The 27,974-nt window shown below is 40.0% G+C and overlaps 2 protein-coding genes across 3 annotated transcripts; both read right to left on the bottom strand.

The window, feature by feature from the left end:
* Nucleotides 1-86: 86 nt before the first annotated feature.
* myl2b (myosin, light chain 2b, regulatory, cardiac, slow) lies at nt 87-26,138 on the bottom strand. 2 transcript variants are annotated; one of them, XM_079690782.1, is made up of 7 exons: nt 26,024-26,138; nt 5,508-5,594; nt 5,347-5,422; nt 2,934-3,038; nt 2,583-2,661; nt 468-516; nt 87-378 (listed from the first exon to the last, which is right to left on the bottom strand). In XM_079690782.1, the coding sequence occupies exons 1-7, from the start codon at nt 26,114-26,116 to the stop codon at nt 274-276; spliced, it is 594 nt and encodes a 197-aa protein (XP_079546908.1). In that variant the 5' UTR covers nt 26,117-26,138; the 3' UTR covers nt 87-273. The 2 variants fall into 2 exon arrangements, with proteins under 2 accessions (XP_079546908.1, XP_079546909.1); XM_079690783.1 differs by lacking the exon at nt 26,024-26,138 and adding an exon at nt 20,548-20,616.
* Nucleotides 10,785-17,945, bottom strand: LOC307043114 (uncharacterized protein). The gene is made up of 6 exons (XM_079687358.1): nt 16,183-17,945; nt 15,195-15,820; nt 14,589-14,907; nt 14,079-14,133; nt 13,578-13,731; nt 10,785-11,388 (listed from the first exon to the last, which is right to left on the bottom strand). Exons 2-6 carry the CDS (start codon nt 15,203-15,205, stop codon nt 11,262-11,264), a joined length of 666 nt encoding a protein of 221 aa, XP_079543484.1. The 5' UTR covers nt 15,206-15,820; nt 16,183-17,945; the 3' UTR covers nt 10,785-11,261.
* Nucleotides 26,139-27,974: the final 1,836 nt, after the last annotated feature.

The raw sequence follows: 27,974 nt of genomic DNA, 5'->3' as shown, positions 1-27,974 counted from the left end.
GATTGAGAATGGTACTTCAAATGTCTTGGATAAAGTGTACGACCAGTTGTGGACAAAATATTAATATATTTAATTAACACACTTCCTTTCTTGGTGTCAAACTTTTAATTTCACAAAATACACATCAAGAGATTGCAGTATTTATAGACACATACACCGACTATTATGACTACATTAAAATGTGTTGATACCATAATACAAAACAAAACGTGAGACAGTTTATTTGTATTTCTGCTCATTTTCTGCACGTTTGTTTTTAAATCAGAAGATCATTTATTCCTGGTCTTTCTCCTCTCCGTGCGTGATGATGTGCACGAGGTTCTTGTAGTCCAGGTTTCCTGCCACATCTGGAGGGAACGCTGTGAACATCTCTCCCAGCTGGGAACAAGGAGTTAACAAATATATGTCAATATTCAAAGAGAATAATGTCTTTAGTTAAAAGTAATAGTCTGAGGTGGAGCTCTGACCTCTTCAGGGGAGAATCTGTCCGCCTGTGTGGTCAACATCTGAGACACACTGTGAACACAAGCAGCAGCAGTGAGGGAAACATGTATTCTTATATTTAGTATGTATAACACTGCATTGACGTTACAAAAGTGTCTAATGTTTAAAGTATCCTATCTTTTAATTTCAGTTTAGTTTAAAGGGGTCCTATTCTCCTAATGTTCAGCTTAATATCAGTATGTAGTGTCTCTACTTTAAAGAGTCCTCTCCTGCTGATGTTCAGGTGTATATCAGTCTGTAGTGTCTCTACTTTAAAGAGTCCTCTCCTGCTGATGTTCAGGTGTATATCAGTATGTAGTGTCTCTACTTTAAAGAGTCCTCTCCTGCTGATGTTCAGGTGTATATCAGTATGTAGTGTCTCTGCTTTAAAGAGTCCTCTCCTGCTGATGTTCAGGTGTATATCAGTATGTAGTGTCTCTACTTTAAAGAGTCCTCTCCTGCTGATGTTCAGGTGTATATCAGTATGTAGTGTCTCTACTTTAAAGAGTCCTCTCCTGCTGATGTTAAGGTGTATATCAGTATGTAGTGTCTCTACTTTAAAGAGTCCTCTCCTGCTGATTTTCAGGTGTATATCAGTATGTAGTGTCTCTACTTTAAAGAGTCCTCTCCTGCTGATGTTCAGGTGTATATCAGTATGTAGTGTCTCTACTTTAAAGAGTCCTCTCCTGCTGAGGTTCAGGTGTATATCAGTATATAGTGTCTCTATACTTTAAAGAGTCCTCTCCTGCTGATGTTCAGGTGTATATCAGTGTGTAGTGTCTCTATTTTAAAGAGTCCTCTCCTGCTGATGTTCAGGTGTATATCAGTATGTAGTGTCTCTACTTTAAAGAGTCCTCTCCTGCTGATGTTCAGGTGTATATCAGTGTGTAGTGTCTCTATTTTAAAGAGTCCTCTCCTGCTGATGTTCAGGTGTATATCAGTATGTAGTGTCTCTACTTTAAAGAGTCCTCTCCTGCTGATGTTAAGGTGTATATCAGTATGTAGTGTCTCTACTTTAAAGAGTCCTCTCCTGCTGATTTTCAGGTGTATATCAGTATGTAGTGTCTCTACTTTAAAGAGTCCTCTCCTGCTGATGTTCAGGTGTATATCAGTATGTAGTGTCTCTACTTTAAAGAGTCCTCTCCTGCTGAGGTTCAGGTGTATATCAGTATATAGTGTCTCTATACTTTAAAGAGTCCTCTCCTGCTGATGTTCAGGTGTATATCAGTGTGTAGTGTCTCTATTTTAAAGAGTCCTCTCCTGCTGATGTTCAGGTGTATATCAGTATGTAGTGTCTCTACTTTAAAGAGTCCTCTCCTGCTGATGTTCAGGTGTATATCAGTGTGTAGTGTCTCTATTTTAAAGAGTCCTCTCCTGCTGATGTTCAGGTGTATATCAGTATGTAGTGTCTCTACTTTAAAGAGTCCTCTCCTGCTGATGTTCAGGTTTATATCAGTATGTAGTGTCTCTACTTTAAAGAGTCCTCTCCTGCTGATGTTCAGGTGTATATCAGTATGTAGTGTCTCTACTTTAAAGAGTCCTCTCCTGTTGATGTTCAGGTGTATATCAGTATGTAGTGTCTCTACTTTAAAGAGTCCTCTCCTGCTGATGTTCAGGTGTATATCAGTATGTCGTTTCTCTACTGGGACATATCTCCATGCTTTAATGTTCACAAAGCTCTTTATTGTTCTCATAATGCCTGTGCTGCAGCACCTCTTTTCACCCTCTGTCTGAAACCAGAGCTGCTCTGATTGGTTAGCTGGCCGGCCCTGTTGTGATTTGTCAACCACTTAGATATGTCCCGCCCCTTAGCCTGTCACGTACAATGTGTTGGAGCGCTATCCAATAGAATCACGAGTTACATAGTGATGTCACTATATTCCGGAAGTAAACAAAGGATTCCAATGAAGGCATTTCAGGTGGGAGGGGAGTGTGAGAGAGAGAAACACTGGGACCATTTACATGCACAAAAACCTATATGACACACTACAGGGGATGGAAAACAAAAAGCGTCGGGCCTCTTTAAGTGAAAGCATGCATTATAATATATTTAAACAACAGCAGAACTGGACTGTTATGTTTTCCTATTTTGTACTCACTAGTCTTTCTTCAGCGTTCCCTTCCCCTCAGGATCAAACACTTTGAAAGCGTTGAGGATCGTCTCCTCTGCGTCGGCACCTGAGGACAAACATGTTTTATATCTTGGTAGAGATTTGGATCTATTTGCGATAATGTTGTGCCTCTTTGTAGTCTTTTTCTGTATTTTCTGGACATTCTGCATCTTTTTGTAGTCATTGTTAGAATCTTTGTAGTTTTTTAGTGTCTCTTTACTAACTAGGTCTGCTTCCGTCAATATCTATGTCTATGTGTGGTTTAGACATTTGTTAAAAAAAAATTACATGTTTTCTTCCAGTAATTGCCCTGGTGTTGAAATATCCAGCTGTCCTCACCTTTGAGTTTCTCTCCGAACATGGTGAGGAAGACGGTGAAGTTAATGGGCCCCGGGGCCTCCTTCAGCATCTCGTCTATCTCCTCCTGCTTGACATTTAAACGGCCTGCACACAAAGTGGAGAGAAAGATTTAGAGCTGCAGCTAAAGATTATTTTCATTATTGATCAATCTGACGGCTATTTTCTCCTCCTCTGATGAATTGTTTGATCAATGAGATGTTATGGAGAAAGGAAAAATGCTTTCAAATATTGTAGCTTGTTTTGTCAACAGCCCAGAAATATCCAGATTATTTTACATAAGACAAAATAGGAGAGACTCTTAAGAACCACATCATGAATTTGTATTTTTACTTGAAAGATAAATAAATTCTAATTGTGTTTCTCCACCAATGTGCTTCAGCTACAACTAACTTCCCAACTGAGTACTCTTTATTCTTCCTAAATGTGGTGATTGTTATTTCTTTTTTTAACACAATAAAGACTTTAACAAATGCACTCCCCAGCGTTTTGTTTGTTAGGGTTGAGTGGGAGGTAGAAGTTGATTTAAGAAAGTAACTTCCATATGGGGTAATACATGAACAAATAAAGACTATAAAAACAAGTTATGTACTGTATGTTACTAAGTTAGAAATACAATCATGCATGGTCCTATTTTAAAAAACAGACTGAATATACTCATGAACAGATTGAATATACTCATGAACAGACTGAATATACTCAGGAACAGACTGAATATACTCATGAACAGACTGAATATACTAATGAACAGACTGAATATACTCAACAGACTGAATATACTCATGAACAGACTGAACATACTCATAAACAGACTGAATATACTCATGAACAGACTGAATATACTCAACAGACTGAATATACTAATGAACAGACTGCATATACTCATGAACAGACTGAATATACTCATGAACAGACTGAATATACTAATGAACAGACTGCATATACTCATGAACAGACTGAATATACTAATGAACAGACTGAATATACTCATGAACAGACTGAATATACTCATGACCAGACTGAATATACTCATAAACAGACTGAATATACTCATGAACAGACTGCATATACTCATAAACAGACTGAATATACTCATGAACAGACTGAATATACTCATGAACAGACTGCATATACTCATGAACAGACTGAATATACTCATGAACAGACTGAATATACTCATGAACAGACTGAATATACTCATGAACAGACTGAATATACTCATGAACAGACTGAATATACTCATGACCAGACTGAATATACTCATAAACAGACTGAATATACTCATGAACAGACTGAATATACTCATGAACAGACTGCATATACTCATAAACAGACTGAATATACTCATGAACAGACTGAATATACTCATGAACAGACTGCATATACTCATGAACAGACTGAATATACTCATAAACAGACTGAATATACTCATAAACAGACTGAATATACTCATGACCAGACTGAATATACTCATAAACAGACTGCATATACTCATAAACAGACTGAATATACTCATGAACAGACTGCATATACTCATAAACAGACTGAATATACTCATGAACAGACTGAATATACTCATGAACAGACTGCATATACTCATGAACAGACTGAATATACTCATGAACAGACTGAATATACTCATGAACAGACTGAATATACTCATTAACAGACTGAATATACTCATGAACAGACTGAATATACTCATGAACAGACTGCATATACTCATGAACAGACTGAATATACTCATAAACAGACTGAATATACTCATGAACAGACTGCATATACTCATGAACAGACTGAACATACGCATGAACAGACTGAACATACTCATGAACAGACTGAATATACTCATGAACAGACTGAACATACTCATGAACAGACTGAATATACTCATGAACAGACTGAATATACTCATAAACAGACTGAATATACTCATGAACAGACTGAATATACTCATGAACAGAGTGAATATACTCATGAACAGACTGAATATACTCATGAACAGACTGAATATACTCATAAACAGACTGAACATACTCATGAACAGACTGAACATACTCATGAACAGACTGAATATACTCATGAACAGACTGAATATGCTCATGAACAGACTGAACATACTCATGAACAGACTGAACATACTCATGAACAGACTGAACATACTCATGAACAGACTGAATATACTCATGAACAGACTGAACATACTCATGAACAGACTGAATATACTCATGAACAGACTGAATATACTCATGAACAGACTGAACATACTCATGAACAGACTGAACATACTCATGAACAGACTGAATATACTCATGAACAGACTGAATATACTCATGAACAGACTGAATATACTCATGAACAGAGTGAATATACTCATGAACAGGTGTTTCTGTACCTAAAGCTGCGAACGTGTCTCTCAGGTCGTTCTTGTCGATGAAGCCGTCTCTGTTCTGGTCCATGATGGTGAACGCCTGCAGGAGTTGAAGATGTTACAGGAATGCTCCACTATGCAGAGAAACTCAACGTGAAATAAAAACCTTTCTTCATAGCACCGACCTCTTTGAACTCCTGGATCTGCGGCTGCTCGAACATGGAGAACACGTTGGAGCCGCCCTCTGTTCGCTTCTTCGCTTTCTTTGGAGCCTGCAGGAGTTCAACAACCAAGACACTTTAATAGATCCAGAATAGTATCGACAAAAAGTCATAGTAAAAATACTGCCAACATGAAACGCCTCCATTGGACTCCTTGGTTTACTTCCTGAACATAGTGACATCACGACATAACTCTTGCGCACATATTGTACGTGGCTAAGAGGCGGGACATCTCTAAGCGGTTAACCAATCACAACAGACCCGGCCAGCTAGCCAATCGGAGCAGACTGGGCTCTGGTTTCAGACAGAGAGTAAAAAGAGGTGCTGCAGCACAGACAGTATGAAAACAATTAAGAGCTTTTTGAACATTAAAGCATGGAGACATGTCCCAGTAGAGACACTACATACTGATATACACCTGAACATCAGCAGGAGAGGACTCTTTAAAGTAGAGACACTACATACTGATATATACCTGAACATCAGCAGGAGAGGACTCTTTAAAGTAGAGACACTACATACTGATATACACCTGAACATCAGCAGGAGAGGACTGTTTAAAGTAGAGACACTACATACTGATATACACCTGAACATCAGCAGGAGAGGACTCTTTAAAGTAGAGACACTACATACTGATATATACCTGAACATCAGCAGGAGAGGACTCTTTAAAGTACAGACACTACATACTGATATACACCTGAACATCAGCAGGAGAGGACTCTTTAAAGTAGAGACACTGCATACTGATATATACCTGAACATCAGCAGGAGAGGACTCTTTAAAGTAGAGACACTGCATACTGATATATACCTGAACATCAGCAGGAGAGGACTCTTTAAAGTAGAGACACTGCATACTGATATATACCTGAACATCAGCAGGAGAGGACTCTTTAAAGTAGAGACACTGCATACTGATATGTACCTGAACATCAGCAGGAGAGGACTCTTTAAAGTAGAGACACTACATACTGATATACACCTGAACATCAGCAGGAGAGGACTCTTTAAAGTAGAGACACTACATACTGATATACACCTGAACATCAGCAGGAGAGAACTCTTTAAAGTAGAGACACTACATACTGATATACACCTGAACATCAGCAGGAGAGGACTCTTTAAAGTAGAGACACTACATACTGATATACACCTGAGCATCAGCAGGAGAGGACTCTTTAAAGTAGAGACACTACATACTGATATACATCTGAACATCAGCAGGAGAGGACTCTTTAAAGTAGAGACACTATATACTGATATACACCTGAACATCAGCAGGAGAGGACTCTTTAAAGTAGAGACACTACATACTGATATACACCTGAACATCAGCAGGAGAGAACTCTTTAAAGTAGAAACACTGCATACTGATATACACCTGAACATCAGCAGGAGAGGACTCTTTAAAGTAGAGACACTACATACTGATATACACCTGAGCATCAGCAGGAGAGGACTCTTTAAAGTAGAGACACTACATACTGATATACACCTGAACATCAGCAGGAGAGGACTCTTTAAAGTAGGGACACTACATACTGATATACACCTGAACATCAGCAGGAGATAACTCTTTAAAGTAGAGACACTGCATACTGATATACACCTGAACATCGGCAGGAGAGGACTCTTTAAAGTAGAGACACTACATACTGATATACACCTGAGCATCAGGAGGAGAGGACTCTTTAAAGTAGAAACACTGCATACTGATATACACCTGAACATCAGCAGGAGAGGACTCTTTAAAGTAGAGACACTGCATACTGATATACACCTGAACATCGGCAGGAGAGGACTCTTTAAAGTAGAGACACTACATACTGATATACACCTGAGCATCAGGAGGAGAGGACTCTTTAAAGTAGAGACACTACATACTGATATACATCTGAACATCAGCAGGAGAGGAGTCTTTAAAGTAGAGACACTACATACTGATATACACCTGAACATCAGCAGGAGATAACTCTTTAAAGTAGAGACACTGCATACTGATATACACCTGAACATCGGCAGGAGAGGACTCTTTAAAGTAGAGACACTACATACTGATATACACCTGAGCATCAGGAGGAGAGGACTCTTTAAAGTAGAGACACTACATACTGATATACATCTGAACATCAGCAGGAGAGGACTCTTTAAAGTAGAGATACTACATACTGATCTACACCTGAACATCAGCAGGAGAGGACTATTTAAAGCAGAGACACTACATACTGATATACACCTGAACATTAGCAGGAGAGGACTCTTTAAAGTAGAGACACTACATACTGATATACACCTGAACATCAGCAGGAGAGGACTCTTTAAAGTAGAGACACTACATACTGATATACACCTGAACATCAGCAGGAGAGGACTCTTTAAAGTAGAGACACTGCATACTGATATACACCTGAACATCAGCAGGAGAGGACTCTTTAAAGTAGAAACACTACATACTGATATACATCTGAACATCAGCAGGAGAGGACTCTTTAAAGTAGAGACACTACATACTGATATACACCTGAACATCAGCAGGAGAGAACTCTTTAAAGTAGAGACACTACATACTGATATACACCTGAACATCAGCAGGAGAGGACTCTTTAAAGTAGAGACACTACATACTGATATGAGTATTATTTTGTCATGTTTCTTTTTACAGTGTACCTTGTGAAAATCGTGTAATTTTGTTTGTATAACATACCTAAAAGTGTTAAATAAATGTAGTTGAACTAAAAGTACAATATTTGCTTCTGATATACAGTAGAAGTATATCAGCATAATATAAAATAAAATGTAAAAATAGTACAACATTACTGCAGCAGTGTAGTCATTCTTTGCATGAAGTTTCCACATGTCATGAGGAGGATTACTCTGTCAGCTTGTTGTGGAAATATTTACTCCAGCCTCCGTATTTATTTTTTATTTATGAGTATGCACCCTAAACCTCAGGGGGGGGGGGGATTATTCTCTGGGCCGCTGACAGGAAGCTGAGCTCGGTTTGATCAGAAGTCCCTGCGAGCAGCACGGATTACAGTTATTCACATGTCTGCCAAGGAAATGTGGAATAAAACACAGAGCGTGGACAGCTGCCGTCTGACGGAGGATTAACTCTGAGGGGTTTGGGAACCTCGTGGACTTTTACTTCTTTATTTGTATTTATTTCGGTGTCTGAAGAGGATCCTGCTGTGATGAGTTTATTTTTCTGTCGCTTCAGGCTGAAACAAACTTCAAGACGTATATTACATTATTATCAAGTGTGTTGTACCTGTTGCTTCCTCCTCTCCTATGCTCTCATTTCCTTCCTTTGCATCTCCTCTTCTCTCCTTAATTGCTCTCCTTCCTCTTCTACTCTTGTCCTTTCCCCTCTCCTTTCCTTTCCTTTCCTCTACTACTCTCCTGTCTCCTCACCTCCTTTGTTCCTCTTCTTAATTCCTTTCTTTTACTATCCTGTTCTCTTGTCGTCTCCCTATTCCCTCTCCTTTCCTTCCCTTTAGTTTCCTTTCCTGTTTTCTTGTCGACTCTCCTCCTTTCCCCCTCTCCTTTTCTTTTCCTTTTCCTCTACTGCTCTCGTCTCCTCACCTCCTTTTTCATCTCTTCTTGTGTACTCCCTATTTCATCTCCTTTTCTCTCTAAGGGAAGGACCTATTGTTTCCTCCTTCTTCCTTTTTCCTTCCTCTCACTTTTCCCCTTCCTTTCCCTCTCCTGTTCTCTTGTATAGTCGTCTCCCTATTCCCTCTCCTTCCCTTTCCTCACTTTCTTTTCCTTTCCTATTTTCTTGTCTCCTCTCCTCCTTTTTTCCTCGCTGCCTATTCTTCTCCTCTCCCCCCCTCCTGTCATGTTTCCTCTACTTTCCTGTGCTTTTTTCTCCTTCCTGCTTGTCTCCTACTCCCCTTCTTCCTCTCCTCTCCTCACATTAGAAAAGGAAAGGAAAGGAGACGAGAGAATAGGAGACGAAAGGAACAGAAAGGAAATTAACGAAAAACCTCTCTTCTTCTCTTGTTTCCCCTTCTCATTAACCCCAAATTGTCTTTCCTTTCATCTCATTACATTACATTTAGCTGACGCTTTTATCCAAAGCGACTCACAATAAGTATACATTCGACCAGGAAGATACAACCTTGAAGAAAACAGAATCATATAAGTACATCAGGTTTCATAGAGCCAAACATTTCAAGTGCTACTCAACTGGCTTTAGATAAGCCAGTCCTTTATTAGTATATAAGAGCTTTGTTAGTAATTCTATCTCTCGAAGTGGAGTCTAAAGAGATGAGTTTTCAGTCTGAAGAAGATGTGTAAGCTATCTGCTGTCCTGATTTCAATGGGGAGCTCATTCCACCATTTTGAACCAGGATAGCAAACCCACGTGTTTTTGCTGATGGGAACATGGGCTCCCCTCGCAGTGCGGGTGCAGCGAGCTGTTTGGCTGATGCAGAGCGGAGTGCACGTGCTGGGGTGTCCGGTTAACCATTTCCTGGATGTAGGAAGGGCCAGATCCATTCACTGCATGGTACACTGTAAAAAAAAAATCCGTTGAAAAACGGACAAAGTGCTGGTAATTTGCTGCCAGGACATTGTCCGTTATTCTACAGACACTTCCGTCAACCCTTTAACGGATATTTCTGTAGATTAACAAGACTTTGTCTGTACCATATACGGACACTTCTGTCAACCTTATAACGGATATTTCTGTAGATTAACAAGACTTTGTCCGTAATATTTACGGACACTTCTGTTAATCCTAATACGGACAATTCCGTATTTTAACAGTCCTTAGTATGTACTATTTACAGACACTTCCGTTAATCCCAATATCTTTTTTTTTAAATCTTGGGATAAAAAATATATATATATCCTAATACTAAATAAATAACAATCATTACACTTTCAAGCAAACTGAATAAAGCACAATATATAGAAATTGAACAAAATGTATACCATTTTTTCCATACAAGTGCATTTATTTCCTTTTTGCTAATGTATAAAGTGCATTTAATGATGAAATGAAAAAACTGAACTTTTCTCCCACTGCTGTTGCACCCTACTGGCTCACCTGTCAGTGAGGAAGGAGGAGCCCCCTCCAGGAGGATGTAGCGACTCCGTCCTACACCTCCCACTCAACATTCCCCGCTGACAGGCACTGCCCCAACCTGTAGGAGAACATGCAGTGACAAATATCACCCTCCCAACTTCCCTCCCCCCGAACATGGGGGATTTGAACCCAAAGAATCTGTGGTGGTGGGCAATAATTTTACCCCTCGCTACCTGAGTGCCATACAAATGTTTTTTTTTTAAGACATTTCCATACAATTGTAAAACCCTAACATGAACATACATTCAAGTATGTAAAATAACAGCAACAATAACCTTTTTCTTAACACCATGATGTTAGAGGTCGGGCTGTGTGTACATGTGCGCCTCAAGATCAAATTAGTAGTTATAAATTCCTCCCAATGTTTGCCACTGCTGTTGCACCCTACTGGCTCACCTGTCAGTGAGGAAGGAGGAGCCCCCTCCAAGAGGATGTAGCAACTCCGTCCTACACCTCCCACTCAACATTCCCCGCTGACAGGCGCTGCCCCAACCTGTAGGAGAACATGCAGTGACAAATTAAAAAAAAGTAAACTTTTTTTTTTTTTAAGTGTGTGTGTGTTGGTATGTTTAGTCCAAAAGTCCAGTCCAAAAAGTTCGGTTTTGAGCTTTGAGGAAAGCTCACATGTGCCAGTCAAATTCCTTCAGCTCAGTCACGAGCTTCGACAGTTTTGGAGGAATGTGATGCTGTTTCTTCCCCTTCATCTCAGCCTTGGACCCTCGGTCAGGATTCATTCCAAAGAAAACTCTAAGGAAACAGAAATATGTTTAGCTGCACATGCAACTAAATGAATGAAACTGAACTAAAGAGTAACATGCAGACAAAGCTGAGATACTACTTGTAGTGTGGCTCTACAGGAGTGGAGCCGTCTAAAATAGCATACATTTGTTTTCTCCACCATGCCCGTGTGTGTGTTTCCATCTACAGCTAATGTTGCAAAATACTACTACTACAATAACACTTTGCTCCTGTAAGCTGAGCAACTCAGACAACGTGCTGTTAAAGTCTGCTCATCACCAACATACTATACTGGAAATCTCAGCATAACCCGTGCACCTGTGACTTGTGTGGATATACTGTACGTGCAATGAACGATCTCAGGGCACCGTTAACTCAGTGCATGAGTAGCACAGCTAGTAGTAGTCGCTAGTAGTCACGAGTGCTGAAAGAAGTTGTGACGATTGATAACAAACTTTTAATCTGAAATGTATGTCTAAAATTAATGAACAATGAGTAATGGTCTATTTTGTGACAAAAAAATATATAATTTACATGAGCCGTCAAAAATGGCCGGCGAGTCTGTTGTAAACAGTGCTGTCCGGGAAGATTGTTTCAATGACAGTGGGACCTCTTTCTGGTCCCTCTGAACCCGTTCTGGATCACCACTCCTCGGTGGTGGTAATAGGTTTGCATTTGAGAATACAAACATTATGCACCTTTACAATATGAATTAACAAAACTATTATTTTGTGCTGACAAACTAGGCTATATAGTGTATTTAGTGACTTTTCCTGTCATAATCACCACTGTGACATAGCCTACAGCAGCCTACTGTAGCAGCCTCTATATTTTATATGTAAAATGTCTTGGTATTTGCTACATTTATCGTGGAGTTGTGTGTTTGTTAAACATACATATACAATTTAGAGGTGACAGTGTGCGGTGTTATAGTTTGTTAAATGCACAGGTGAACATTTGACAGGAGGAGTTACTAAATCCACAATGGTTTTGGTTATTGGCTACATACTATAGGTGGATCATGTTTGTTTGTATTCTCATAATGCAGACCAATTCACATAATCACGATAGGCGAGTTGTGATCCAGTGCACAAAGACGGAGGTCCAGATTTCATTGCAGCAGCTTTACAGGCAACCAAGGTAAAGAGGGTTGATTTATTTGCATCGATTATGATTGTACACAGTCTATATACATTTTAGTCACAAAATAGATAACATAGTTGCTCAATTTTGATTTCACACATACAACCACTGCATTAAAACTGCATCTAAATTTGCTACTTTCAATATCGCAGTCTACTTGTCAGATTTCAGTCAATCTTAAGTGTGACACAACCACTAAGCTCATCTGCAACAAGAGCACAGGCGTCAAACGTTGAGTGGAGTGGTAACTGTGACACTCGGTGCAAATGTACACGTTACACAACAAGTATTAACATTGGGGCATGAATCCTGGTATGGATTTTGTTATATTAGTCACAAAAGCAGCTCACATAGAATAGCCTAAATGTGTGTCTTTGGTTAAAGAGATAGCTCAGAGATAGTTGTTAGGAATATTGTACATGTTTTCCCAATCACCCAGTGTCAGAGCCTAATAAATGCCAAATGCCTTAGGACAGACCTTTTCTATGTACTTGGTGTAGTCTGAAGTTATATGAAAGAGCATGGGCCTTCAACAGGAAGCTGCAAAATGTGCTGCCTGTGTTATAGGAACATTTATTAAGTATTGAGGGTTTAAGTGATTATATGTTTGATAATACACATTAACATGAAACAAACAATAGAAAAGATCATGTGTAAGCAAACAAACTTTACACAACACTGGTGATAGTGCTGTCAAACAGGTCTATGAACTCTATGAAAAAGTTGAATCTGCAATACAATTTTAGGCAGTATTTGGGTCCCTGGTTCATCTCTCTCAGCTAAGGGGTCCTTGGACTGAACAACATTGAAGACCCCTGTCAAAGAGCAATGAATATCTTGGCTCGATTGTAGAGTGTCAATGGGATCAAAACATATAATATATATTATATTTAATAATCATGATCCCATAAGCATCCTGGAATTGAGCACAACTATGCTAGTAATCTAAGGGACGATGAGTGGATACCTTTTTACATGCTTTGTCTGGTGGGAAGCCCTCAGTCTCAGAATTTGAATACCCCAGCTTATACATTTCAAAACAATGAGCTGCTTACCTTTGCATGAATTCCAGGGTAAGAGACATCTCCTTTGGATATTCAATGTTGCAGACATAAAACAAGCAGAAAGCATAGCTCAGGGCCACAATGGGGGAGGTGATGTGGTCATTCACAACTTCCTGATCAACAGCAATCTGGAATAGATGGTCACCTTAAACATAGATCACAAAAACAATATGTATTAGTAATTTAAAAAAATAATAACGTACACACGTGCCAAATCTTCCATACTCAGCCCAAACACAGGTTATGGTAAGAACAAGCAACAAATACTTTGAAAAGGTATTCTACATTTAGTTTGTCAGACTTTACATACAAGTGTACTTAAATTTAAAGATTTTGGCCCTAATCAACATAGTTCTGAGCACCATTTACAAAACAAAATCAACCAACTCTATACCTTTTCATCACAACAAATCGTCTCATCAGTAAACCTAAGAACAAATGGAGAACATATCTCCAAGCTTGCTGGGATGCAAAAATGATTCAACTACAAACCTCTGATTAGGATGCATGGGGTACAGGGGAGGCTGAGTTCAGCATCTGCGGAGTACTGTTTTCGAAAAATAAAACAACAAAGATACACATATGAATGTGTTGATTTTATGTTTCCAATGTACGCAAACACACAGTCAGGCAGGCAAATAGACCATCTGCCAGCGTCTGTATCAGAGGCAACCATAGACAATAATGTTAATAGTAGTTATAAAAAAATATTGTTTACACAAACATAATCGATTAATGTTAGGATCAGAATCCTTTTCGGTCAGGGGGGGAAAGTCTGTCCTTACAAGACCTTGTTCTATTAGGGGACAGCATTTGGTCCTCCAAGACAGAGGAGCTCTGCCGGGATGGAAGTGTATAATTATATGAGGGATTTTCTCCTGGTCGGGAAAATAAATCAAGGATTTTACTGATTTCCTTTTATCTTCGTTTCCAGGAGAGATGGTTTACCAATTTCGATATTATCAGCAGCGCAAAGTGGGGTTTAAAATCCATAAAATGTACCTCATTTTTGCAGAAAAGGTGATCAGGGTTTTCCTTGAAGTATCTCACAATGCCACAGATCAGCTGTACTGGACCTTCACCCATCTTCATCCCTTTGGTGTCAAGGAAGTTGTTGATGCCCGGTTCTTTTTTGGAAAGCTCCTGTGCCAGCTTGTTTTGTAACGAAAAGCCAAGGAGTCTATATGCATGATCAAACAGGTGAGCAGCTTCAAAAAGAAATGGCCACTCTTCCTTTAGGACCTTTACATTGGTTCCGTCGTTGATGGTTTCACGCTGGATGGGATATGTTTCAGCCATCAGTTTTCGAAACAGATGACTCCTAAAGATATGAGGCAACAGTTAATCAAACTAATAAATTCAATCAATAATAAAACAAATGATCAATATAAATACAGATAAATCAATTTCGGGTGAAAATAGCTGATATACAAGCGCACAACGAGTCCCATTGTGAACTTGTAGATCAGTTATTTTTTGTTAGTTATACAAAACCAATTTGAATTGATATACCAAAAATAAATCAAACTCAAATATTAGCCTCTCAATTACTCAATCAAAAAGTAATCCATACATACACAAGAACATAATGGATGGTTGGAGCCCTACCTGAGGATCATGGGTTTTGAAGGCACTTTTCAATTCATTTCGTTTTGACAGCAGTTCTGCTCTACTCTCAGTTCCCTTTACAGCAACATCCCACTCCACACATCCATAACGATCGGAATTTCTTGACTTTTTCTTCCGCTGAACTTCACCCTCTCCACCCTCTGCTCGCCTCTTTCCTGGGGTTGATGTTCTCTTAATATTTTCAACTCTGTTTTCTAGCTGGGTAAAGAGAGGACCACAACCATCTTTTGCAAACGGCATATTTCCAAAGGGCTCTGTCTGTTTGAAAGACAGAGGATATTGTCCTACAATGTTCTTGGCGATTTCCATCAGCTTGGATCTACCAGGTCTTCCAGGGTGTTTATGGAGGTAATCATCAACAACGATCCGAACCATCTGTAGTCTTTCTTTCGACTTTACCCATTTATTTTCACCCAACACATCCATGAGCTTTGAGGGCATTTTGTGCCATGGTATGGAATATGGCTCACAGGATGGGGAGTGGGCAGATGGGGTATGGGCAGGTGGTGCTTCAGGTGGTGTTGGGGACAGATCATCACTCTGTGGCAGAGGTGTAGATGTAGGGCCAGGGCCAGGGCTTCTGAACTGTGGTGCAGCTTGTGAATCTATGGATGACATACCCCATAAATTAACCACATCACCGATGCTACTAATTAATTAATACACTGGTTTTCAATGTCCGTTGGAGACCACCAGGGGTACAAATGGACCCTTAAGGGTCTGTGAATTTGTACAGACAGTATACAGGGTTGGGCAATATATTGATATATCATATGAGATTATTGAATAGGATTTTGGGTATCATATTGTGATACCTGTTGTGTTTTCCTGATTTTAAAGAATGAACTGAACTTACCCAACTGTTAACATTACATAGTCATAAATACATAATGGTGATATTTGATTTTGTCGGTGTTGTCCACCCCTCAGTACTGTGCAGATTAGGGTTACAAATAAAAAAACTTACCTCCTTGGAAAGCCTTAACGAGTCTTCTGCACTGAATGAGTGGCAGAGTGTCCTGAATGTCCGGGGCATCCACAAGGATCAGGTCATCTTCACATTGAACTCCTAATTCCACCAGTCTAGCCATGAGTGCATCCATCTTATCACTACTGAGCGATGGTATGGCTTTCTTAACCACATCTTTCACAAGCTCCATGTTGGCATGTGTTTAAGAGGAATGAGCAACCTCGCACCTCTCTGGTAAGAAGAAAGTGGATAATAATCATTAAGTTTGTCCAGATTTTGGCAGCTGTATTGACCGCAGTGTTTGGGGGGAAAACACTGTGCCAATGGAAGCTAACGGGAAGCTAACGTTAGCCCGCGTCCTTTTGCAATACTACTTTTAATCCAGATGTAACCACAACATAACACACACACCTTCAAATGTCAACGAAGCCTATCGAATATATATTAGTCGATATGATACTATTATAGCTGTATTGACCGCAGTGTTTGGGCGGAAAACACTGTACCAATGGAAGCTAACGGGAAGCTAACGTTAGCCCGCGGCCTTTTGCAATACTACTTTTAATCCAAATGTAACCACAACATAACACACACACACCTTCAAATGTCAACGAAGCCTATCGAATATATATTAGTCGATATGATACTATTATAGCTGTATTGACCGCAGTGTTTGGGGGGAAAACACTGTACCAATGGAAGCTAACGGGAAGCTAACGTTAGCCCGCGGCCTTTTGCAATACTACTTTTAATCCAAATGTAACCACAACATAACACACACACCTTCAAATGTCAACGAAGCCTATCGAATATATATTAGTCGATATGATACTATTATAGCTGTATTGACCGCAGTGTTTGGGGGGAAAACATTGTGCCAATGGAAGCTAACATTAGCCCGCTGCCTTTTACAATACTACTTTTAATCCAAATGTAACCACAACATAACACACACACCTTCAAATGTCAACAAAGCCTATCGAATATATATTAGTCGATATGATATTATTATAGCTGTATTGACCGCGGTGTTTGGGGGGAAAACACTGTGCCAATGGAAGCTAACGTTAGCCAGGTTGGAAAGATACTAATAAAACAACAACACACAAACCTGCGAAAATAAACTAACCATAAATACAAACTTTACCTATCAATTCAATGAACTGGCCAACTTTTGCACGGGGGGATACTGCTTAAGGACTATATTCTAACTGGGGCCAGTTAGAAGAGAGTTACCTGCCAGACGTACACGTAATAAAACAAATATTTAACATTAACACAAATGTTATGTTTACCATAAATGTCCTTTTTGATTAAGAAATGAGGTTCCATTCCCAAATTAAACACAATGAACCAACCTACCGAGCAGACTTTCAGGTTCACTTTCAGTGCGGGATTCCTGTAATGGCGGCCACAGATATTTTTTACCGTGCAAAAGCACCCACAATGCAATGCGCAACCAGTGTTGCCAGATTCTGTGAGGGACACAAACAAGCCACAAGGTCTAGAGAAAATAAGCCCAAAAGAAGTGAAGTGGGCCACATGAGCACTTTAAACCTATACAGCAACTATTAGAAAATAGCAGATCACAACGTGCCGCGACGCGACGCGTTGTGAGCTTGTAGACCTGCTATTTTCAAATAAAATCTTGGGGGAAACTTATAATAAGCAGACCTGGCAACGCTGTTTTCAACGGCAAAAGTAATGTAAAAGTCGATTACAGTACTTAAACAGTAAAATTTTACACCACATTGGCCATCATTTTACGGATTTTTCTTAGAGTGTACGCAAGTCCCAGTGTCTTGAAGTGGATTCTAGCAGTTACCGGAAGCCAGTGAAGGGAGCGGAGGAGCGGCGTGGTGTGGGAGAATTTAGGAAGACCAGACGAGCCGCTGCATTCTGGATGAGCTGCAGAGGTTGGATGGCACATGCAGGTAGACCAGCCAGGAGGGAGTTGCAGTAGTCTAGGCGTGAGATGACGAGAGCCTGGACCAGAACCTGCGTCGCTTTCTGGGTCAGCTGGGGACGTATCCTCCTGATGTTGTAAAGAGTGTATCTGCAGCAGCGGGTTGTTGCAGAGATGTTTGCAGTGAAGGACAGTTTGTTATCTAGGGTCACACTCAGATTCCTTGCATTCTGAGTCCGGGAAACAATAGAGGTGCCGATGTTGATTGTTAGGTCAAGAGTGGGACAATCTTTTCCCGGAAGGAAAAGCAGTTCAGTCATGTCAAGGTTGAGCTTGAGGTGATGAGCAGACATCCACCGAGAGATGTCTGCTAGACAAGCAGAGATGCGTGCGACGACCTGACTGTGACTGACTCTGAGCGGGGAAAGGACAGAATTAGTTGGGTGTCGTCAGCGTAGCAGTTGTATGAAAAACCATGCAGGCTAATGACTGATCCGAGTGAGTTTGTGTACAAGGAGAAGAGGAGGGGACCGAGAACAGAGCCCTGAGGGACCCCTGTGGTTAATTGACAAGGGTCGGACTCGGACTCTCTCCAAGTTACCCTGTCTCCTTTCACATTCTCTCCTCTTCTTGTCTCCTCCTTTCCTCCTTCCCTTGCCTCCTCTTCCCTCTCTTTTTTACCTCCATTACCAAGTCAAATATTCTTTGTTTCATTCATTCCTCATTGCAGACATGAGATAATCAATAAAACATTAATAGGACATCTGCAGCTCCGTCCTATTGACCATCATCTTCTTGTTCATCTGTATTCAGAGACCTCGGGGAATATTGATCCGCTATCATCGGCATTATGTATAATTCATCAAAGCATACCATCATATACAATAAAAACTTTGTGTGTCTTCTGTGGTTTGACTTCCTGTCTTCCCCTGATTGGCTGATTTTGTTCAACTGTTGGCCCCACCTGTGTCTTATCTTTGTGATTATGGTGTGTGTGTGTGTGTGTGTGTGTGTGTGTGTGTGTGTGTGTGTGTGTGTGTGTGTATAGTCTTGTCTTCCCTTGTGTTTCTGGTTGGTTCCTGGTTTCTGTCTAAAATAAATGATCTGGATTTCCCTCACCCTCCTCTTTCTTCCCCTTCTTCCCGGTTGGTTCATCTTCTAGTTTTTTTTTTACCAGCTTTGAGAACACTTTAATGATCAATCATTATAAAACATATCATATCTATTATTCTGAAATGGACCAATCTGCACAATGACTATTTTTACTGTCGCTACTTTCACTATATTTTGATGAGAATACTTTTCTACTTTTACTTGAGGAACATTTTGAATGCAGGACTTTTAGTGTAACAGAGTATTCCTACACTCTGGTACTTCTACTTTTACTCAAGTACAAGATCTGCGTACTTCTACTTTTACTCAAGTACAAGACCTGAATACTTCTACTTTTACTCAAGTACAAGACCTGAATACTTCTACTTTTACTCAAGTACAAGATCTGCGTACTTCTTCTTTTACTCAAGTACAAGATCTGCGTACTTCTTCTTTTACTCATTACATTACATTTAGCTGACGCTTTTATCCCACTTACAATAAGTACATTCGACCAGGAAGATACAACCTTGAAGAAAACAGAATCATATAAGTACAGCAGGTTTCATAGAGCCAAACATTTCAAGTGCTACTCAACTGGCTTTAGATAAGCCAGTCCTTTATTAGTATATAAGTGCTTTGCTAGTAATTCTATCGCTCGAAGTGGAGTCGAAAGAGATGAGTTTTCAGTTTCCGCCGGAAGATGTGTAAGCTTTCTGCTGTCCTGATTTCAATGGGGAGCTCATTCCACCATTTTGGAGCCAGGATAGCAAACCCACGTGTTTCTGCTGACGGGAACTTGGGTCCCCCTCGCAGTGCAGGTGCAGCGAGCTGTTTGGCCGATGCAGAGCGGAGTGCACTTGCTGGGGTGTACGGTTTAACCATGTCCTGGATGTAGGAAGGGCCAGATCCATTCGCAGCATGGTACGCAAGTCCCAGTGTTTTTAAGTGGATTCTAGCAGTTACTGGAAGCCAGTGAAGGGAGCGGAGGAGCGGCGTGGTGTGGGAGAATTTAGGAAGGTTGAAGACCAGACGAGCCGCTGCATTCTGGATGAGCTGCAGAGGTCGGATGGCACATGCAGGTAGACCAGCCAGGAGGGAGTTGCAGTAGTCTAGGCGTGAGATGACGAGAGCCTGGACCAGAACCTGCGTCGCTTTCTGGGTCAGGAGGGGACGTATCCTCCTGATGTTGTCACTCAAGTGCAAGATCTGAGTACTTCTACTTTTACTCAAGTAAAAGATCTGAGTACTTCTACTTTTACTCAAGTAAAAGATCTGAGTACTTCTACTTTTACTCAAGTACAAGACCTGAGTAATTCTATCTACCTATTAATGTAAATTAATTGAAATGTGTGTATACTCACCATATGAGCAGATGATATCCAGACGATGCAGGAAACAGTCTGCTGCTGCCTCAGGATTTATACTGACGCCTCTCGTTGCAAAACAAAGCATATTATTATATGTTCTATAAATACCCCCACGCCTTCTTTAGTCACAGGTAAAGGAGAGGACACCCCCCCCCCCCCCCCCCCACAAACCCTCCCATTGTGATGGTTCATGAGATTTCACTCACATTACTGAATAACCCAGAATAGCAGCAGGACAAAGCCTGGATCAGAGAGACAGGTGCTCCCGCTCCGCTGGGGGAACAGTCGTGATGAGGGGGGGAGGGGGGGGGGGCATGTAGGCTTTATTATAAAGAGCAGCAGGCATAATGTGGAAAACATGCTGGGATCAAATACAAATATAAAGACAGAGACGATAAAGAGTGGTTTCTTTTTTTGAAGTAACTATTTTTTCAAAGTATTAAAATTGTGACAAAAATTAAGATTATTACATTAATTTTTAAAGCAATTTTTTTCTTCTGTATTATTAATTTGACTGTTTTTTTTGTATTTCAAATAAAGTGATTATAAACAGCAACATGCGATAATGTGGATTATATATAAAAGAAATGTAGTATTTACTAAACTTATAATAGTTTTTTTAATCACAGTTTATTATAGGACTAAAATAATGGAGTAATGTGTATTATTATTATCATTATTTATCCTTGATTGTAATTGTTATACTGATTTGTTTTCATTTGTTTTTTTACAGAAATGGGAAATGCTTAATTTTTACTCATTGTAAAGATTATGTTATATTTTATTGTAATACAATATATTTTATTAGGATAAATTATAACGATATAACAAAATTATATTTATTTTTCCATCAATCTCCTCACTTCCCTCTCTTGTCCAGCAGGCGGTGCTGTCAGCCCACAGCATCGTATAAACTACCATCAGAAATCTGAACACACACACACGCACACGCACACACACACACACACACACACACACACACACACACACACACACACACACACACACACACACACACACACACACACACACACACACACACACACACACACACACACACACACACACACACACACACACACACACACACACACACACACACACACACACACACACACACACAACTTATCTCTTATTTAGCAGTTTCACCTCTAATAAAATCCTTTCTAATGAAGGTATTTGATATCATTTGTATTCATAAAAATTGCAAAACATTATCCCATTTCCTAATAAATATTTGAATACACCATCATCTGGTTCACTAATCACCCACCCTAATCATTTCACCTACAAAAGGCACTAAAAGAGACACAAAACGACTGACGTTATGTGATACTGTAGTATTTGGAGCATTGCTGTTGTTCTCTGGGACTCTTCTTGGCCTCTGTCCACTTCGTTTCTGGATGTCATCCTGATGTTTTTGTCTCTCAGTTGCTCTGGTTTCCATAGTGACTCACGACCACAAACGATAACAAGAGTGATAGCAAAAAGACAAAAAAGTACAAAGAAGTGACACAATAAAACTGCTAAAATGTCTAAACAACGACATAAACAGTCGTCTTAACAACTACAGTCTGTGTGTCTTTATCTAAAACAAGTAGCATGTGTTAAATAAATGAAATAACATTTATCCAAAGCAGAGAAGCAATGATTGATGCTACATGCTGTTAGCTGTAAAGCGACTTTGAGACTCTGAAAAGCGCTATATCAATTCAATGTATTATTATTATTATTAGCATGCAGGCCAGATGCAGGTACACACTGAACAATCAACCAACAGTAAAAACATTTAGTCCTCTCCTGTTGATGTTCAGGTGTATATCAGTATGTAGAGTCTCTACTTTAAAGAGTTCTCTCCTGTTGATGTTCAGGTGTATATCAGTATGTAGTGCCTCTACTTTAAAGAGTCCTCTCCTGTTGATGTTCAGGTGTATATCAGTATGTAGTGACTCTACTTTAAAGAGTCCTCTCCTGTTGATGTTCAGGTGTATCTCAGTATGTAGTGTCTCTACTTTAAAGAGTCCTCTCCTGCTGATGTTCAGGTGTATATCAGTCTGTAGTGTCTCTACTTTAAAGAGTCCTCTCCTGCTGATGTTCAGGTGTATATCAGTATGTAGTGTCTCTACTTTAAAGAGTCCTCTCCTGCTGATGTTCAGGTGTATATCAGTATGTAGTGTCTCTACTTTAAAGAGTCCTCTCCTGCTGATGTTCAGGTGTATATCAGTATGTAGTGTCTCTACTTTAAAGAGTCCTCTCCTGCTGATGTTCAGGTGTATATCAGTCTGTAGTGTCTCTACTTTAAAGAGTCCTCTCCTGCTGATGTTCAGGTGTATATCAGTATGTAGTGTCTCTACTTTAAAGAGTCCTCTCCTGCTGATGTTCAGGTGTATATCAGTATGTAGTGTCTCTACTTTAAAGAGTCCTCTCCTGCTGATGTTCAGGTGTATATCAGTATGTAGTGTCTCTACTTTAAAGAGTCCTCTCCTGCTGATGTTCAGGTGTATATCAGTATGTAGTTTCTCTACTTTAAAGAGTCCTCTCCTGCTGATGTTGTATATCAGTATGTAGTTTCTCTACTTTAAAGAGTCCTCTCCTGCTGATGTTCAGGTGTATATCAGTATGTAGTGTCTCTACTTTAAAGAGTCCTCTCCTGCTGATGTTCAGGTGTATATCAGTATGTAGTGTCTCTACTTTAAAGAGTCCTCTCCTGCTGATGTTCAGGTGTATATCAGTATGTAGTGTCTCTACTTTAAAGAGTCCTCTCCTGCTGATGTTCAGGTGTATATCAGTATGTAGTGTCTCTACTTTAAAGAGTCCTCTCCTGCTGATGTTCAGGTGTATATCAGTATTTAGTGTCTCTACTTTAAAGAGTCCTCTCCTGCTGATGTTAAGGTGTATATCAGTATGTAGTGTCTCTACTTTAAAGAGTCCTCTCCTGCTGATGTTCAGGTGTATATCTGTATGTAGTGTCTCTACTTTAAAGAGTCCTCTCCTGCTGATGTTCAGGTGTATATCTGTATGTAGTGTCTCTACTTTAAAGAGTCCTCTCCTGCTGATGTTCAGGTGTATATCAGTATGCAGTGTCTCTACTTTAAAGAGTCCTCTCCTGCTGATGTTCAGGTGTATATCTGTATGTAGTGTCTCTACTTTAAAGAGTCCTCTCCTGCTGATGTTCAGGTGTATATCTGTATGTAGTGTCTCTACTTTAAAGAGTCCTCTCCTGCTGATGTTCAGGTGTATATCAGTATGTAGTGTCTCTACTTTAAAGAGTCCTCTCCTGCTGATGTTCAGGTGTATATCAGTATGTAGTGTCTCTACTTTAAAGAGTCCTCTCCTGCTGATGTTCAGGTGTATATCAGTATGTAGTGTCTCTACTTTAAAGAGTCCTCTCCTGCTGATGTTCAGGTGTATATCAGTATGTAGTGTCTCTAGTTTAAAGAGTCCTCTCCTGCTGATGTTCAGGTGTATATCAGTATGTAGTGTCTCTACTTTAAAGAGTCCTCTCCTGCTGATGTTCAGGTGTATATCAGTATGTAGTGTGTCTATTTTAAAGAGTCCTCTCCTGCTGATGTTCAGGTGTATATCTGTATGTAGTGTCTCTACTTTAAAGAGTCCTCTCCTGCTGATGTTCAGGTGTATATCAGTATGCAGTGTCTCTACTTTAAAGAGTCCTCTCCTGCTGATGTTCAGGTGTATATCTGTATGTAGTGTCTCTACTTTAAAGAGTCCTCTCCTGCTGATGTTCAGGTGTATATCTGTATGTAGTGTCTCTACTTTAAAGAGTCCTCTCCTGCTGATGTTCAGGTGTATATCAGTATGTAGTGTCTCTACTTTAAAGAGTCCTCTCCTGCTGATGTTCAGGTGTATATCAGTATGTAGTGTCTCTACTTTAAAGAGTCCTCTCCTGCTGATGTTCGGGTGTATATCAGTATGTAGTGTCTCTACTTTAAAGAGTCCTCTCCTGCTGATGTTCAGGTGTATATCAGTATGTAGTGTCTCTATTTGAAAGAGTCCTCTCCTGCTGATGTTCAGGTGTATATCAGTATGTAGTGTCTCTACTTTAAAGAGTCCTCTCCTGCTGATGTTCAGGTGTATATCAGTATGTAGTGTCTCTAGTTTAAAGAGTCCTCTCCTGCTGATGTTCAGGTGTATATCAGTATGTAGTGTCTCTACTTTAAAGAGTCCTCTCCTGCTGATGTTCAGGTGTATATCAGTATGTAGTGTGTCTATTTTAAAGAGTCCTCTCCTGCTGATGTTCAGGTGTATATCAGTATGTAGCGTCTCTATTTTAAAGAGTCCTCTCCTGCTGATGTTCAGGTGTATATCAGTATGTAGTGTCTCTACTTTAAAGAGTCCTCTCCTGCTGATGTTTGGAAATTGTTCCTAAAAAACACAGTCATTTGAAATCCCTCATCCACTGACCTCATCTAAACAATGGTTTCTGTCGTGGGTAATTTCCCCTCTGAATGCCGTAGCTCCAGTTTTTGAAAGTAATGTATTAATATAAAAGTGGTTCTTGGAAGGAGCTCTTGTTGATGTGAACGTGAGGTCAGGATTATTTTGAGGAGCGCTGATTGAGGCCAGGAGACACAGATGTCTTGATGTGGATTCAGGGGCCCGACGGACAGAAGCGTCCCCCCTCTGGAGGAGGAGGTTGTGGGTTTAAATCCCCACCTGGGTGCTCCACATTGAGCCAGGACACTCTGTTCCCGTGCCTTAAACATTCATGAGATTACAATCTGTGCTTCGTCTGCTGCAGAAAACAAGAGCTTTTCAGGCAGGTTTGTTTATAAAGCGCTTTCAACACAAGGCAATTCAAAGCGCTTTACAGAAAGGAAACACATTAAGAGCGTAACACACATTAGAAACATTAAAAAGCAAAGATAATAACACAGGTACGTGAATAAAAGTTACAGTGCCGTGTGAGATGTGAATAGTTCAATTAAAAGCAGCGGCAAAAAGAAAGTCTTAGCTTGCTATCGAGCTGTGAGACGAGGGAATCTAACTGAGGACACATCGTGATAGTTGGTCTTTGATCCTGTGTGACTCTAAATGTGTCCTGTGTTGTAAATGTATTATCTTTTCAATTTACACACAGCATCTATTGCACGTCTGTCCGTCCTGGGAGAGGGATCCCTCCTCTGTTGCTCTCCCTGAGGTTTCTCCCATGTTCCCCTTTAAACTGTGGGGTTTCTCTTGAAGTCTTTCCTTGTACGATGTGAGGGTCAAATAGACCCTCCAGAAAAACGCGGGCAAGAATCCTTGATTATGCGGGCTAAATTCCTTGATTACACACAACGTGCCACTAACGTTAAACCCCTTTACTATTCAATTAAACACATTCAATGTTTATTTATTGTAAAAGCAATTGGGCTATTTTAATCTCATACACCCACACACTTCTCCGCCTCATTCTGTTTTCATTTACTCGTTCGTTATCTGAGCAGCTTCAATCTTGTAGGCTACTCACTTCGTTTCTTGTAGCCGTCGAAAGGGTTTTGGAGGTTGATGCCTCGGTGAACGTTGGTTGAATGGCTTTCTTGTCCGCAGCAGCAGAAAGCATTTTCGAATGTTTGAATGAATCAAAGTGGGTCGCCACCGTCGATTTTCTCTTATGCTCCTCCAACACACAGTTGCACGGGGTGCAGAATAGTTTCCCCCCACTTTTTGCCCGGTCTTTAGTAGAAATGTTCGTCAGTAAATAAAATGGATTAGATTTTTTCATCTTGGTGTTTTCTCTATCGTGTGAGCTCCACACGTTCACTCTATACAGTGTTGTTTAGATTCTGTGATGCGCGAGCTGATGACGTCACGTCAAGACGAGTTAACTTTTTTTCCCTCAACTTTGTGTGGAAAAATGGGGGATTATGCGGCCTTTTGATAAATATGCGGCTTTTTAAAAATCTGCGCCATTTTGCTGATTATGCGGTAAATTCTGTGATCGCAGAATCGCGTTTTTCTGGAGGGTCTAGTCAAAGGACAGAGGGTGTCGTATATTCTGTACAAACTGTGAAGTCCACTGAGGCAAAGGTAACATTGTGATATTGGGCTATATAAATAAACATTGATTGATTGAAATGTGACCCCTTTAATGTGAGAAAGTGTGTCTCTATGTGAGTTAGGAGAAGCTGAGAATCGGTGGAGCAAAAAGTACTAATTTGTGTATATTATTAAGATGGTTCTGGTATATAATAAGACATGAAAGAACTACAAATCCAGTTCAATGAAACTACAAATGGACTCAAAACAACCAGAAAAATATGCAAAAAAGCTACAAAGAGACAAATGACTACAAAAAGATTACATACAAATACGACTAGAAACATCCTTCCTTCCTTTTGTAATAATGATAGGTGGACCTGAGCGGAGAGAGAGAACAAAAGAGGGGGGCGCCTCACATAAAGACACATAAAACAACTACAAAAGAGACCAAAACAACCAACAGAGGATGAGCTGTGGAGAAAAACCACAACTACTATAAAAAGGTATGAAAAACAACTACAGGCGAAAAAGAACTGGAAGAAATATCGAAAAACTACAATAAGAAACAAAATGAACGCAAAAAGAAACTTTGTCTCAACAAATGTGACTTAGGAGAAGTTGAGAATCAGTGGAGCGACTTAAAACCCACAGTGTGTGTTATTTAGAGTTAGGTTATAATCAAAATGACATCAAATTAGGTCTTTCATTTTAGTCAAATAAAATGACTAAAACCTTTCTTTCTGTTATGTTTAATACAATTTAACGTTTACCCTTTCTTCCATATATCTGAAAGGTGGCGTCATGGGAGTTGTAGTCTTTTAATGTCCCTTTGACTACAAATGGTGCCACTAGAGGACAATATTATTTAACCAAATACATATAGATTTTGTCTTAAACGACAAACTGTCTCTTTGTAGTAAGTGTAGAAAAAACTAGGTATGATATCATTCTTAAGCCCTTAAATGTATAATCATCAAAATGCACTATAATATCCAATTTCATAATTATACTTATTGGATTATGATTATTTATGCATCGATGTGTTTTATTTATTTGGCAGCTGGTTGTGTTTGAACCTTCAGGGCCACCGTACATCTGAGGCTGGTGCACAGTGACCACTACCACAGCATTCCCTCACTGAGTGCTAATGGAATAATGAATGCAGGAAACAACACACACACACACACACACACACACACACACACACACACACACACACACACACACACACACACACACACACACACACACACACACACACACACACACACACACACACACACACACACACACACACACACACACACACACACACACACACACACACACACACACACACACACACACACACACACACACACACACACACACAGACCGCTCATCAACAGTCAGCAGGGGGCGACCGAGCCTCACAGTGAGAGGGGGGAGGGGGGGTTTAG

The sequence above is a fragment of the Notothenia rossii genome (genome assembly GCF_949606895.1).
Source record: "Notothenia rossii genome assembly, chromosome: 6".
NCBI classification, from domain to species: Eukaryota; Metazoa; Chordata; class Actinopteri; order Perciformes; family Nototheniidae; genus Notothenia; species Notothenia rossii.
Note: the sequence above shows the minus strand (reverse complement) of the source record. Positions and strands in the feature narration are given on the sequence as shown.